Raw genomic sequence first — 15,939 nt, forward strand, 5'->3', positions numbered from 1 at the left:
AAAATGATAATTGCGCAGGGTTGAAACTAGCAAAAGACACTTGCGTCGCGCATTGCGCTGGGTGTATAATAGAGCCCTATGTGTTCATGACAGATTATTTTGAAGTAAAACTCTTTTAAAGTAAAGTGTAAACTTGTATGATTAGTTACATTTTTCTTATGCCGACCTATAATAATACCATAATGATAAACAAGCACTGGACTATTGGTCTGAAGTTCCTTGCTTTGAGGGTTTTCAGTCACTCTGCACTCTATCCCAAAGTGTGACTGCTTAAGGAATAGTTTTCAGAGACCTCTAAATAGGCTCAATGGTACTAAACGCAATAGGAAAATATTCTGTTGCAAGTCTTGCAAAAATGCTACATTCCTTAACACAACACTGCACATGTTGATGGCACAACATGTTTTGCCTAAAATAAAACTGATTTATAATAATACTTCCCTGGGATACAACAGTTACTTTCATTGGACAATGAAACTTTTGGTTGTGGGTTTCAATAGAGGCACTGGTGGCACTTTTTCTCCATTTTGATGCAGGTTGAAAGTTACGAAGCAGACAATACTGAACATTATTGAAGTATTCTTCAGGTCATCCTTGTGTGACTGTGGTGGATAAACGTCTGATGTATTTACTGTCAGGATTGATCGTGTTCGGCCGAGGTACGTCAAGAAATTGTTGTTTACAGGAAACATTGTGGCGATTTACAAAAGAGACAGTAATGAATACCTCTCTATGTATTAGTGGGCTGTTTCTAATTAAAAATAAACACCAAGGACAGTGTAAGTCGCTAGGCATGCCAAGCATTTGAACGTATGACTAAAAATAAGTACCAAACGACGCAAATCTACTTAAGCAAGTTTTAATTTGTTTATGTCTCTTCTTCAACTTTTAAAATCCAGCATCAAAACAGACAAAAACCAAACGCCTCTAGTGGACATTCCATTGGGATAGATGCAGAGATATGGAGCACAAATTTTAAGTTATGCAGAAATGAGATAGGTATGACGAGTGGCCCTGATAACATTTGCATCCCAAACTATGACAGCATCTTAGGCACACAACCCCTGACAGAGCTGACAAATATTGCGTTATTTATTCAGTTTTCCGCGTGTAGATCCAGAATGGTGTTTTTAACCATAAGTAAATTCCTCAAGCGGTCATTTTTTTCTTATAACGCGTTGTATTTCTGGTTTCATGTGTTAAAGTACTGATCAGTTTACAGGTTATTTAGTGCTTTAACACATCCTAAAGTTCGACTTCTCTGAGTTTTTCAAAATAAAAGTACATCGTGTTTGAATGTGAGGAGATCCTGTCGGGACGAAAGTAACACTATAACTTTTGTCCCGTTGCTAATACTGTTGTATATGTTGAAAATTGATAATATTCTAATTTGATTTCATTTTCATAGTGTTAAAACTGTTTAAAAAATGTTTTATTTTCAATAATTTCAGTTTGTGGTGTTGATTGCTTTTGAAACATTTGATAAAACTGAATTTTAAAAATTAAATTGTAATTTCATTATTTTTACAAAGATAAATTACAAAATATGTTTGCAGTAACATTAACGAGGTCATTGTCATGTATATTTAATAAAAAAAGTGTAACACAAAAATCTATCTTATTTTGTGGTGTTACTTTTGACCCACCTGTGTGTTACTTTTGTCCCTGCAGGTGGGGTCGAAAGTAACAATTCACTACTTATGTTTAAAGTGAAATTATACTGAAGTCTTTTTACATTTTTACAAAATTCCACCTGATATTGATAGACCACACTTGTGAGTTATTGACCACAGCAAAAATATATCTCATAACATTATCTTTTAAAATTAAGTTTTCTGAAAAATGTTAGTTTCGCCCCCACTCTCCCCTACTGATACACATGTCATTTGTCATACTATACTGTATGTCACAGAAAAATAACCAACCAGCATTAGCATACTTTCATAATTTCCTTTAGTATTGGCCCTGAAAAGCGCTTTTGCCACACAATAACATATGGGGTGTTTTTAAGTTAAAGGAATAGTCTACTCATTTTCAATATTAAAATATGTTATTACATTAACTAAGAATTGTTGATACATCCCTCTATCATCTGTGTGCGTGCACGTAAGCGCTGGAGCGCGCTGCGATGCTTCGATAGCATTTAGCTTAGCCCCATTCATTCAATGGTACCAATTAGAGATAAAGTTAGAAGTGACCAAACACATCAACGTTTTTCCTATTTAAGACGAGTAGTTATACGAGCAAGTTTGGTGGTACAAAATAAAACGTAGAAGGGGAGGAACTATATTTTATGGCGTAATAGCACTTTTGGGAGTACTTTGACTCGGCGCAGTAACACCCTCCCTCTCCCATTATGAGAGTGAGAAGGGGAGCGGACTTTTCAGGCGAGTCGAAGTTTTCCCAAAAGTGCTATTACGCCATAAAATATAGTTCCTCTTTTAAATCCGCTTAGAAAAGCGCTACGTTTTATTTTGTACCACCAAACTTGCTCGTATAACTACTCGTCTTAAATAGGAAAAACGTTGATGTGTTTGGTCACTTCTAACTTTATCTCTAAATGGTACCATTGAATGAATGGGGCTAAGCTAAATGCTATCGAAGCGTCGCAGCGCGCTCCAGCGCTTACGTGCACGCACACAGATGATAGAGGGATGTATCAACAATTCTTAGTTAAGGTTATAACATATTTTAATATTGAAAATGAGTAGACTATTCCTTTAAAGAGCACCTATTTCATTGCTAATAAAAAACTTTATTTTGTGTATTTGGTCTAATATGTGTTTGCGTGGCTTATGGTTAAAAAAACATTATTTTCCACGTTTTTGTAGCTCCAGATTTCACTCTCTTCCTGAAACGCATGGATTTGAAAAGCTCTGTGTCCCTGATTGGCCAGCTAATCTGTACGTGTAATTGTTCTGAATACCTTTGACGTCAGCCGGAAACTGACGCTCCTTACCATGTTTGAAAGATTCAGTTGCTAACAGAAGTTAACTTACAGGCCGAAGCAGGAGGAATTATTATAATGTCGGTCTTGTGTACATTACTAATCCCAGGAAGTAAACTGTTGCCTACAATCCGTGTGTTTGTTGTAGTCCAAGAAAATAGATTTACGTTGATGATAACTTGCGCAATCGTTTACTTTGGGGTTTGTACCTTTTGCATATCGTTAACATGTACTAATACACACTTACACACAAAAGGAAATTTAAAAACGTGAATCGGACAATAGGTGCTCTTTAATGCCTTTAGCCCTTTGAGTCAGTCTTACTCGATAACATCATTTGCAGTGCTTAACTGTGTTTTTTACCAATTTAAGCCACTAATAACTACAAATTATATATGATCAAAAAATGTAGGGCTTGCGAGGACTACATTTGCTCAGGCAGCAGAGCTGAAATAATTTTGGGTTGCACTGACAGCCCCACCCCTTTCTGCAGTCTGCTCCTTCTCAACAGACTTGCTCAACAAACTATGCGATTTCTTGCAACACAACAAAATTGAACACAGTTGAAATTATTCCCAGTGCAATTTTTGCACCCGAGGTAATATAATGGCAAGATTTAAACGTTTATCCAAAGATGCTTTCAGCAGTTACCAGAATAAGAGTCATACAATGACTAACAAACTGTCACACATAGTTGCCGTACATACCGTCTCCATTGTCACAAACGTCAAAGCTATCTGAATATTGTTGGGAATAATCAAAGCTGATGATTACTGAAAAATTATTAGATCAGCTCCTCTTAAACATAAGAGGAGGAGAAAGAGACTGAGTCAAAGGTATACACACAGAAATAAAGGAGCTGTCACTGAGGCAGTAGCTACACTTTCAAAAAGTACAACTTTGTACATAAAGAGTGCATTATAGTACATCAAAGGTATATTTGTATCAAACCTAAGGACCTTTAAGGGTCCTGTCCAGTGACAGCTTTTGTACCCTTATTTCGGACAGTATGTTTTAATCACTGAAACCTAAGACTGGGCTACAAATTCATAAAAATACAAACGAGGTCAAACTTCAAGGCATCTGAATCAAACACATGCAGATCTTACAATTCTATTGCATAAAATTTAATATTTCTGTCTAGTTACAATAAAGTACATCTAAACAGTCCACATAGGAAATAAGAAGTACAAATTATACAAAACATACTTATGTTTGGCACTTCTTATAGACAGAAGTTTTGAGCAATGCAAAATTAAATGTAAAATAGTAATATGTAGGCCTGTGTGCGTTTTGTGTATCTGTGTATATCTATCTATCTATCTATCTATATATATAGGAGTTTGTTTTTACAGATGCTTTAATGCCTTTTAATTTATTAGCATATCGCAATATTAAATAACTGTCTGTTAACAAATATGACTTTTTTTCTTATTCCATGTTGTTTGTTTTAATTTTGACTTTGAGGCATTTGACCACAGGTTGTTCTTGTAACTGAAACCATTAAATCTTGAGGTGTAGCCTAATTCACACCTTAAATGGCTGTAAAACAAATTACTGCCACACACGCGACTCTATCGTGTTTCTTGAAACATAACCTTACTAGTAGCTAATCTAATGATTGAAATAGGATGCAGTTAGCCTACTCTCCATTGTTAACCACTCTAACCACAATACTTTCAAAAAAAAGAAAAAGGCTAACTGACCGCGACGAGCGCGAAAAACGATGAGGGTGTTAAATTGCCACCCTTCAAAAAAATCCACAAATAACGGTAGAGAAAATAACATTTACGTAAATCAAATTAAAGAGTACTTTGAGTTGCAAATATTAGATATTTTTCTTACCTACAGTATGTGTAAATTTCCCGATCAAGTTTCGAAAATGTTGGAGTCACAGCAGAGTTGAGTCCACCTGAGGTCACGGTCACTACGCGCTTCACTTCCTCTGTGACTCTGTGTGTTACCGTGCGCTTCGCTTCACTGATGCTTCACGGGCAGCATCACATATCATCCCGTGGACAGGTGTATAGAGCAAGGCCGACCTGTAACAAACATTTAAAGTAGTCTTTAAACGTATCTGAATAATAATAACATTAAAGACGAAGATAAATAAATGACTTACTGAACAAAATATGCACAGAACCGCAGTTGGGAGATAATGCGACTGCACAGCTTACCTTAACCTAAGTTAGGCAGCTGGAAGTCGTTAAGTTACGATCCTGCATATGACTTGCTAAAACAATGGTAAAATGCCTAAGGTCCCGCTCACACCCCAACAAAAAATAATTGTTTTCTCAGATGGTTTCCTCTTTTCGGTCCAGCCCTTGTGGCGCCTCAGTATTGGAATTTAAGAATGAAATAATCGAAGTAAAAACATCTCTGTTGAAGTGTGAAGAGTAATGCACTGAAAACGATTGTTGACGGTAAGTTAACAGAATATAAGTGAGCATAAAAGTGATTACACAATAAATAATTAAAGGAGCAAATTATGTATCTGCAAAGCAATAGTCTGGCGCCCCCTGCCAGACTTTGTCGGGACAATTTTGGTCACCATGAGGAAGCTTATAAATCATACAAAATGATGTTTATCTAAAATAAAAATCTAAAATAGCGTTAGGGAAAGGGGATAAGAAAATTAACCATTTTACTACAGTTAAAACCAAAAAACCATGGTTACTGTAGTAAAATGGTAACCATGGTAACCACAAAATAACCATGGTTTTGACAACCATGGTTTTCAAAAACCATAATTAAACCATGGTTAGTGTAGTAAAACCATGTTTTGCTCATAGTAATCAATACACCAAAAAACCATCGTAAGGGTATACAGTTCGTACATGAAAGTCATTATGTGTATGGAATGTCCCTATAAAAAATGGAAACCTGTGTGTGCGCGTGCGTGCCTGTTCAAAAAATGAAAACAATGTAAAATTGTTACATTACGTGAGTGGTTCTTAAACTTTTTGGTGTAAACCCACCCCCCTTTCTAGCCCCCTCCCCCCAGAGAAAATTCATGACATAAAATAATTAAACTTAGAATTAAACAAAACGTTTAATTATACAATCTAGAGCTGTTGGTTAGTGGCCTTGTTTATCTGAGGTAAATGCACAGAATTTATGATAAATGTATTTTAAAAATGGTATAAAACTGGGGCCCCCATGGCACCATCTTATGTCCCCCAAGGGCCGCCCACCAGTTTGAGAACCACAGCACACTATTAGACATTGCAAAGTGTTTTTACAGTACTGGCAACACTGTTGTCTCGATGGTAAAATAATCCTCGAAAAAGCACTGTTGTTCTGGGGAAAACTCCACGTTAAAAACTCATTAGCGTAAAGAAAACTCCTTTTATTTTGTTCCTTGCATCTGTGTCACCTTTCCTGACAAATATTCATCAAAAAAGCACTTGTTTTGGGGAAATGGCTCTTTAAAAACTCATTATCTTAAAAACTGAAAAGCACTGTTGATTTGTGTAACAGATCTGTGTCACACCTAAGCACCTTCCCTGCCAAACCTGTGGCATGGCTGTGGGGTTTCAAATCTAAAACATAGGGCATAGCCTGTACATGCATTTTTAAGAAATTAGATCAATTAAAAATGGCTTACGTTAATAATAAAAAGACAGCCAAAAGAGATACTCTAATACAGTAGCATACTTCAATTCTTAAAAATACAGTAAGTAACTGTATATGGTGTTTGACGTCACAGAAACTTCCCATAAAGCACTGCAAATTACAGTTCCTTACTGTATAGACTATAGAGAATTTGCTGATACTGTGTTAAATCCAATAAATAATTATCAAAATTACAATTTTTAGAAGGATCTCTTGACAGAAATGCAACATAATATACAAATGTATATTATCAGGGGTGTATAATGACCTTTCATAATGAACCAATTTGTGTTTAGAACGAGACCTTTTTATCTACATACTGCGAGGGTCCCCTTACATGGAAGTCGGCATTTTGTGACCATTTTTCTACAGAAGCCCTTAACGGACAAATATTTTTACTAAGTTGTCTCCGACGATGACATGTTTGTCCGGTGGCGGCTACTGTAGCTTCTCTATGTGTTTCAAAAGCGAGGGGTGAGCAGTGGACTAAGCCGTTGGTTGCAATTCGCAACCTCACCACTAGATGCTGCTAAAATTTACACACTGCACCTTTAAAAGAGAGAAAAAGAATAAATAAAGAAACATGCAGAAAAATGTGAAAACATGTAATTTAGCTAAACAATCCCCTTAAACTGAAAAGGCTCTGTCTTTCCTAAATGAATACATTGAGAAGTCAGACACTTAAGGACATTATATTTTCATAATACTTTGAATTAATGAACGTATTTTCCTCTCAAACACAGGGGTCTGTGTTTTGTTACAACAGCACTGCACTGGCACATAATAATGTCTTATCCGTGCACAAGTGACGTAAAGATGATTAACTACAAAGGTGTTTTGGGCAGAGATGTCTCTCTGAAGACAAGGAAAGGAAATTTCAATTGTAAAACTTTTGAAAATTATTTAATAGATTTTTGTAATATGAAAATGTATTAGAAAGCAAAGGCTGATGACTATTTGCTATGCATACAAGGTACCACAATTGGTTCAATACAGCACTTTCCACTGACTTGGTGTTTTAGTATTATTAGTATAATATCTGCATCTAAAAGTGTGATCCACAGATAAAGTTCACAAAGTTGAAATATGTATTCTCTAAATATGATCAACACTGAATCAGGTTCATACAACTTGTGAGCCTCTGCGTGAACATATACGTACATATGAGTGTTGCCTTCTGCTTTAATCAGAAATATAGTCCGTTTTATTATTTTTACAATCCAGTTCATATTTTTAAAGCTTCAAAATGCTTGATGACATCAGAATTGATAAAACGGGCTTTGCATCCTGGGTGTGCATTGCACACTACTCCTCGTAAAAATGAATCCATACCACACAGCGTGCCTACACCCAGCACTCATCCTTACAGATGAAACCCAGGCCCGTCAACTCGGTATCATACATAAAGAAACGAGTGTGGTTCACAGTTGTTGTAATACACTATATTCTTGTTTATAGATGAGGGTGAATGGTATCCATCCAATTCACCTCATCAGTGTTCAGAACACATATGAGGTAAACATGAAGAGTGGTGCCTGTACATTGTCACCGGTGTGTTGAGTTTAAACATTTGGCAGCCGCTCATTTAGTATTTACTCGTGTTATGACATCCACCTCTTTCCACTGCTGCACCTCAGTTCGTTTTTACAATAAGAGAATCCACTGCCACCTCCAACCCGACGAGGTGGAAGAGACACTGGGATGCGATGTAATATTTTATCATTTTTTAGTCTTCAACAACCCAAACACATTTATGGATGTAGCTGAGAATTGGCAAACATCATTTCCAGACATTTTCTGCTTCGTCTTACAATGGACACCTGGAGGCAATGGATGAAAACGCACCTTGTTTATAGCTCTTAAGGAGCATTAAATACTGTAATCGAGAATAGTTTTAAGGACTGCTTTTAAAAAGGTAAGCATCAGCTGTCTATGAATGCACTATGTTGAAAAAAAAATGTATTCACAGTCAAAACAGCTGTAAGTAGTATTGCTATTTCTTGGCTAAATAATTACCCTGTAAAAAATTAGAAAAAGCAGCATGAAGTTAAAACAACTTGGTTTTGCAAGTAAATTCCACTTAGGATTTTAAGTTTTGGCTTGTGAAAAGCTGACATAACTTATAAAATCAAGTTGAAATTGTTCAACTTAAATTTTTAAGTTAAAGTTACATAAAATATGTTGGTTTGACGAAAATGCAGCATTTTCCACAGTGCATGTAAAAATTAAATAATTATATACCAATTAAATTACACAAATACATAAGATATAATTACACAATTAGATGAAAGGTTTCTGTCTCAGGTTTTACCCACATTAACGCTTTTTGTAGGTTGCGATAGCGATACATACACTGTAAAAAATACTTTGCTTACTACTACTAAACTTTTTTTGTTGAATCAACTGATTTACAAGTCATGTGAACAGAGATGAGTTACAACTTATACAATATAGGTGAGAAAAGTCAACTTAATTTTATAATTAATAACAACTCACCTGTAGTTATAACAACTCGTCTCTAGTCAAGATAAATAATAGTAAGTTGAAATGACTTGTAAATCCGAGTTGATTCAACAAAAAATTTTAAGGCAGCAAACTGTATTTTTTTACAGTGTGGGCTGCAAGTATTTTGTTTATATATTGTATTCTATATATGTGTGTGTAAATTTATAAATTGTATAAAATTCTACAATTGAGAAACCAAAGTTATGCATTTAAATGGAATGTCCCTTTAAAAGAGAGAGAATGAAATAAACAAACATGCTGAAAAAATGTGAAAACATGTCATTTAGCTAAACAATGCCCTTAAACCGAAGAGGCTCTGTCTTTCTAAAATGAATGCATTGAGGAGTCTGACACTTAAGGACTTTTATATTTTCATAATACTTTGAATTAATGAAAGTACTATCCTTCCCATTAACCAAAGTTATGCAAAACTTGAAAGCAACTTTTTAATAAACAATTAAATGCATTATTAATAATAATTATCAGAATAAACCATTTTTATTACAGTAAAACAGGCCTACATTAGCCTTAATATAGGACCTGTCTGTGGCTGTAAACAATCTACTGTAGTAAAGCATTAATCTAGAAAATGCTGTAAAATATGTCATTTCATCTGCATGGTTTTAAACATCCAATCACAAGTAAGACTGCCCTATTACTTTACCAAAATAATGGCCTAATTTAACACCAGCACAAAGTGCAATAAAACACTGAAACATGCCAGTTGTGTTCTGAAGCTTGTTTTCCAAAGTTATTTAAAGACAACATAATGCATTTCTTTCATATAAAATGTCAATGTGTAAATGTGTGTGATTTTCTATCAGAGTACACACACACACACACACACACACACACACACACACACACACACACACACACACAAAAAGGCTTTTTATATCAAATGGATTTAGGTACAGCTTTGTATATTGCATTTTATGTTATATTAGTATATTATTTAGAATTATGCATTTGGCAGAAGCATTAATCCAAAGAGATTAACAAGTGCAAAACATTTTTATCATGTTTGTTCCCTGGGATTGATCCCACAACCTTTTGACTGCTAACACAGTGCTTTTCTCACTGAGCCACAGGTACACTTATTATTTGAAATGCAGAAATCATTAATAACAGTTATACCACGGGGCTTTGCGTGTGCCGCATACCACCTTGGGTGTGCAATGCATTATTTTCTTATAATTCAATGGCCCATCGTCAATTATTCCTTACTTATGTAGGGGAGAGCGGGGTATGTTGTCACACTTTTCACACTGTCTAACATTTACTGAGCACCATACATCAAAATGGTATAAATCTCATACCAAATGAAAGAAGGAAGTCTTGGGCACATATGTTGTATTCATAACATCTTTATATCTTATCTCATTACAGAGTTGTAGACTGTTGAATAGTGACTGTGCACTTGTGACAATTTGCCCCATCGGAGGGTAAGTTGTCACACTAGATTATCTAAAAATAAGAACACAACTACTTAATTGTGAATATTGATTTTAATTTTTAAAGTCAAACCAAACTGGAAATATAAACATCCGTGCCTGGAGAATCTGGAAAAACAATTATTTCAATCCAAATAATGCACATTTCAATTAAGTGGCAAGACCACTTTACTTTGAACTTTGGTTCAAATGTTCTATGGCTTTCACATAAAACCAGATAACTGAATGGAACGCTGCAGATAACTTGCTTAACTTAACATGTTTAACCTCTGAACAAAACAGATGCCCTGTATGACTAATAGGACTCATCTCCAGAATCACAATTCTGACACACATGAATTGCCTGGCCTGAGGTGCAAGCATCATGGGCCCAATTGTTGCATTTTACACATTTTACCCAGGTCTCCTTTGGACGACTCTTTGAAAATGGCTCTACACAGACGAGGCAGAAGCACTCTTCATCATCTGATGATGACTCTTGCATGATTTTTCTTCTTTTAGCTGCCTTGTTTTTCATAGGTCCAGATTTCTGCTTCCCTTTCTTTTGAAACAGCTTTTTGCTAGATTGAGGCTTATTCTTTTCTATATCATGTTTTCTGAGCATGTTCGATGTGTTTGTTTGTACAGGGGCAAGTTGTCAGATGTGACGACTTGCCCCAAAGTCATTGAGACAACTTGCCCCATACTAACTTGTGTGCTAATGTTGTCTAAATCTCAAGTTTAGCTCATCATATCACTTTAGCTAAAGTATCAAAAGACACTTTACGGTCTCCTCTATTTTGTGCAAAATAATCATTTTAAACATTCACACCTAACAAAGTTGTATTGCATAAAATGTAAAGTGATTTTTTTTTACTTTTTAAGCAGAAAAATAAGAAAATTGTGCTAACCTCAGATTACAGTGATCTTGACCACATGTGAACAAGAAGTTCACTATAGAAGAAGTCTTCACATAAAGTGGCTATTTGATTTTTGAGACAGAGCCTCTATAGTGTTGGAGTTATTAACAGTGTGACAACTTACCCGTGTGACAACTTACCCCGCTCTCCCCTACTCTAAAAAAAAATTGTTGGGTAAAGAAGAGACATACCCTAGGTTTATTTGCTAGGCTATTTGAACCCATTGTTGGGTAAAATATGAAAATTTTCTGGATTCATTTAACCTAACGATTGGAGTCGTACCTTTTTGACCCAACGCTGGTGTGTTTTTAGTGTGTTGACTTGCCCTAAATGTTATCCTCGATAACATTATTAATAACACATTTGCCCAGGTGTTGGTACAAAAATGAAGAAAACTATGAAAACTATTACTATTACTTAAATGTTTGTGCAGTCAAACAATACTATATAACCAACACAGTCTCTCGGCAAGTCGTGTTATAGTAATGAACATTTTGATTCATTTATTTGTGTTTGATGACTCGAATTTCCGCTGTTTTACGTCTCTGGAGACGAATGCCTTTTTTGTCCGTCGCAGCACGAATTTCTATCAATGGCTGTTTGTGTCTGTGCCATGACTTTCTTTATCGTGTCATTTTATATTTTGTTTTCTCATCGTTCTTTCCTATTTTTAAATCATTGTCGCTTGGGATAGGGTTAGATTCGTGTTTGCGTTAGGATGTAATTTTGTGCATTGGTTTCTAGATGTTTTATGTACGCTTTTAAAACTATTCTCGCCTGGAGTTAGGGTAAGAGTTGGGGTTTGGGTTAGGAAGTCGCAGAAAGTGATTCTAACCGACAATGGTCAAAAAATAGAAAACAACGATGAGAAAACAAAATACAAAACGACACGACAAAAAAAGTCGTGCCACAGACACGAACAGCCATTGATAGAAATTCGTGCCGGCAAGGACGAAAAAGACATCAGTCCCCAAAGACACGAAAAACAGCGTGTCATCAAACACGAAAAAATTCACAAAACTATCGTTACCATACCACGACTTACCGTGAGAGTGGGTTGATATAACAGACATGTAAAATTGGCTCAAAACCCAAACTTAACTCTGATTTTGCTCATTCTCAGCTTAGTCGCAGGGAGCACCTGGTGTTTACAGTCAGAAATGCAGGAGACATCACTTTCTGTCTTTCCTGAAGAATGCATCTTGAAGTTGCATCTCCCCAGAGAACATGAACCACACTTGCATCTCTAAAGCAAGAAACCATAGCATGGACCCACTCGGGGGCCACCAGGTATGGGAGGTGGTTCTGATCGTGCTTGTGAGTGGACCTTTGTCACTTATCACAATACTCGGTAACCTCTTGGTGGTCATCTCCTTCCGGGTCAACAGTCAGCTACGGACCATCAGTAACTACTATCTGCTGAGTCTGGCAGTGGCAGATTTAATATTAGGTACAGTGTCGATGAACCTATATACTGTGTACATAATAATGGGTCGCTGGATATGGGGCCATCTAGCCTGCGACCTGTGGCTGACAGTTGACTATGTAGCAAGAAACGCCTCTTTGATGAATCTGCTGGTTATAAGCTTTTACAGATATTTCTCAGTTACACGACCGCTGACTTACCGAACCAAACGCACACCGAAGAAAGCAGCAGTGCTGATTGCCCTTGCGTGGTTGGTGTCATTTGTGCTATGGGGACCCGCTATCCTAATTTGGCCTCGTGTGGTGGGCCGACAAGCCGAAGCTGAAACTCAGGACTGCTCTATACCCTTCCTGAAGTTGACTACTTTAACATACGGTTCAGCCATAGCTGCGTTCTATCTACCGGTCACAATAATGATCATTTTTTATTGGCGAATTTATTGGGAAATTGAGAACAGAGCAAAAGGACTTGCAAGTTTTATTGGGACTGTGCAAAACACTAAGGCTATAGTTGGTTTAGACACACAATCCATGTACCAGGACAGTCTCAAGAGCAGCTATAGTTGCTCAAAGGAAAGAAATTTCAAAAAGGGCAAAGAAAAACACAAAGGCATGCCAGATGGATGTTTTCCCTGGAAACAAAATTCTCTAAATTCAACGAGAAATAAAATGGCAGCCATTTTGGAAAAGTCAACACATGAGAGTTACAGCAACAAAAGCTGGAACACTGAAGATGAGGGTGTCCCGTTTTCCTCTACAGACAATGAACATGAACAGAACAGTAAGACAAGAGGGACTTCATCCGAACCGGCTGTGATTAAGCTAAAGGATCTGCCATGCAAATCAGAGGAACCGTTTGCAAAAGCAACAAATGAATCACCAAAGGGTCCCACGGAGCAACCCCTCTCTAAAACATTCAAAAAGTCAGACAACGAGCCCAGAGCAAAGCATCGCCTCAATATGATCATTCGGGAAAAGAAAGCCGCCCGAACGCTGAGTGCCATCTTGCTGGCTTTCATCCTAACGTGGACGCCGTACAACATCATGGTTTTGGCTTCCATTTCACACTGTGTTCCTGAAAAACTCTGGCAGCTCGGATACTGGCTGTGTTACGTGAACAGCACAGTTAATCCTATGTGCTACGCCCTCTGCAACGAGTCCTTCCGGTTCACCTTCAAGGCACTGCTGCTTTGTCGCTGTGGAGATAAACGAAAGTTGGACACACGCAGCTGGACTCGCACTGCTTCTGCAAAACCAAAAAAACCTTGTAATAATGTATAATCTTTGAGTTTATTGTTTGTTGTTCAGGATTCAAATATAGTATTTGGCCAACAATGGTATATCAAAGGGTTTACGTTTACTCTCATTCAGCTGCCTAAAGTCTACATTTTTCTATAACTGTGTGTGTTTTTCCCTTCAGCATTTACACACGCATTCATTTTGAATTCAGTTTCGACTAGAGCCCGACCGATAAAGGATTTTGAAGGCCGATACCGATACAAATGTTTGATGGTTTTAAAATCCGATATTCCGATATATCGGCGGGGTTTTTTTTTCAGAAACGCGCAACAAAACATTAACAGATTTCCCTAACATTAGTTATTTGTAGTTATTTATGAGTTTTAACTAAAATAATATGATAATGCATTTTAAAAAGAAACTTGTTTCTTTTATTGTCTCGTGACCAACTCACCATGAACTCACGTTGTTCTCTCTGCCCGACTCTGGCTGGATTAGCAGGTTGCAGGATGTGTGACGCGTTATACACAAGTATTGCCAACAGGGAGTTTGTAGAGTGCCCTCTGGTGGACAAACTACACAATGGCAACACTCATGACATGGTCGAAGGCTCTTTCGCCGGGTTTTTTGTTAATATTCATTTATCAGCCATTATGAATGCCTATACCGATAATTTGGAAAATGCCTAATATCGGCCGATAATCGGCCTGCCGATATATCGGTCGGGCCCTAGTTTCGACCACACAGCACATCCAAAAAGAACTGTATGCCATTTTCACTTTGCCTTACGCATAGATGGAATGCATAAAGCAATCATTTGGAGGGTTTCCTAAATACAGATTCATTACAAAATGTCACAACATTCCATTAAGAAAATTCTTTCCATGAGCAGTAGTGTGTTAATGTTAAAATTTACTCAACATCCGACCAAAGTGTTGTGACAACAGCTCTTAAAAAATTATTTTGTTGCTACATGGGATTACTACATAATGCTTTGCAATGAACATCAGTCTAATAAACAACAGCAGGGAAATGTGTTTGGAGCAAAGCAGTCAGTTTGAGTTTCATTTTACAGATCAAACGTAAAGGTCAAATTACTTTTGTGTTTATGTTTTTTTTTACTTATCTTCAAATATGTGACTGTCAAAATTAATGAGCATTAAAATTTGATGATCTTTGACATGATCTTACTCAGTCAAAATTAAAGATATCAAGATTACACTTTTTACAGAATGTTCTTTAGATCATGTGAAATGATTTTATGTAAAAATGACAACTTTAGCTAGTTTTCAGAGGCAGGGTCACATATACACAATGTACAGTACTGTGCAAATGTCTTAGGCCACCATGTCACAAGTAGATTTGTTGTTTTTGCAATGTTGTGGTGATCATATATAATTGTTTCTCAGTCTTTTTAATAGAATACAACCAGAAAATACAGGAAATGTGTATATAGTATTAAAAACTGAATGAAAATGTATACTGATGTGTCACATTTTTAGGGTAAACTCCCCTTCCACTTGAGCAATAGCAGGAACTGCAGGATCTCTTGAACCTAAATAAAATTAAATCCTAATTTATAATTTTAAAGAAATTAATATTTTTACTTCATTCTGCTCAAAAACACTCAAGATGTGTTTAGTGCCAAGAGAGGTCACACTAAACACTGACTATGCCTAAAAATGACATTTAGTCCTGAAAATCAAATTTTGTATTTTTTTGTACAAATTTCCTGTTTGTATCTTCATAAAATAGATTGAAAATAAATATAAATGGACATTAAAACTTCTAAAACAACAAATCTGGTGTTGCTGGTTTAACACTTTTGCACAGTACTGTATGTGGTACAGCTATG

At 36.4% G+C, this 15,939-nt stretch overlaps 2 protein-coding genes across 3 annotated transcripts in view; one reads left to right on the top strand and one right to left on the bottom strand.

The window, feature by feature from the left end:
* The window catches only part of myo1ca (myosin Ic, paralog a), a 33,443-nt gene extending 28,100 nt beyond the window's left edge, over positions 1 to 5,343 (bottom strand). Inside the window, exons 1-2 of one of the 2 annotated variants that reach the window (XM_073861210.1) lie at positions 5,125 to 5,343; positions 4,793 to 4,989 (exon numbers count right to left, since the gene is read on the bottom strand). The gene's annotated coding sequence lies outside the window, so the exon portion shown is untranslated. Of the gene's footprint in view, positions 1 to 4,792; positions 4,990 to 5,069 lie in introns of both variants that reach the window. The other variant, XM_073861209.1, reaches the window with a different exon arrangement.
* A 2,283-nt stretch (positions 5,344 to 7,626) lies between these two features.
* Positions 7,627 to 15,517, top strand: chrm1b (cholinergic receptor, muscarinic 1b). The gene is made up of 2 exons (XM_073860844.1): positions 7,627 to 8,477; positions 12,544 to 15,517. Exon 2 carries the CDS (start codon positions 12,648 to 12,650, stop codon positions 14,124 to 14,126), a length of 1,479 nt encoding a protein of 492 aa, XP_073716945.1. The 5' UTR covers positions 7,627 to 8,477; positions 12,544 to 12,647; the 3' UTR covers positions 14,127 to 15,517.
* The last annotated feature ends 422 nt before the right edge of the window (positions 15,518 to 15,939 follow it).

Source organism: Misgurnus anguillicaudatus, chromosome 22 (assembly GCF_027580225.2).
Source record: "Misgurnus anguillicaudatus chromosome 22, ASM2758022v2, whole genome shotgun sequence".
Lineage (NCBI taxonomy): Eukaryota > Metazoa > Chordata > Actinopteri > Cypriniformes > Cobitidae > Misgurnus > Misgurnus anguillicaudatus.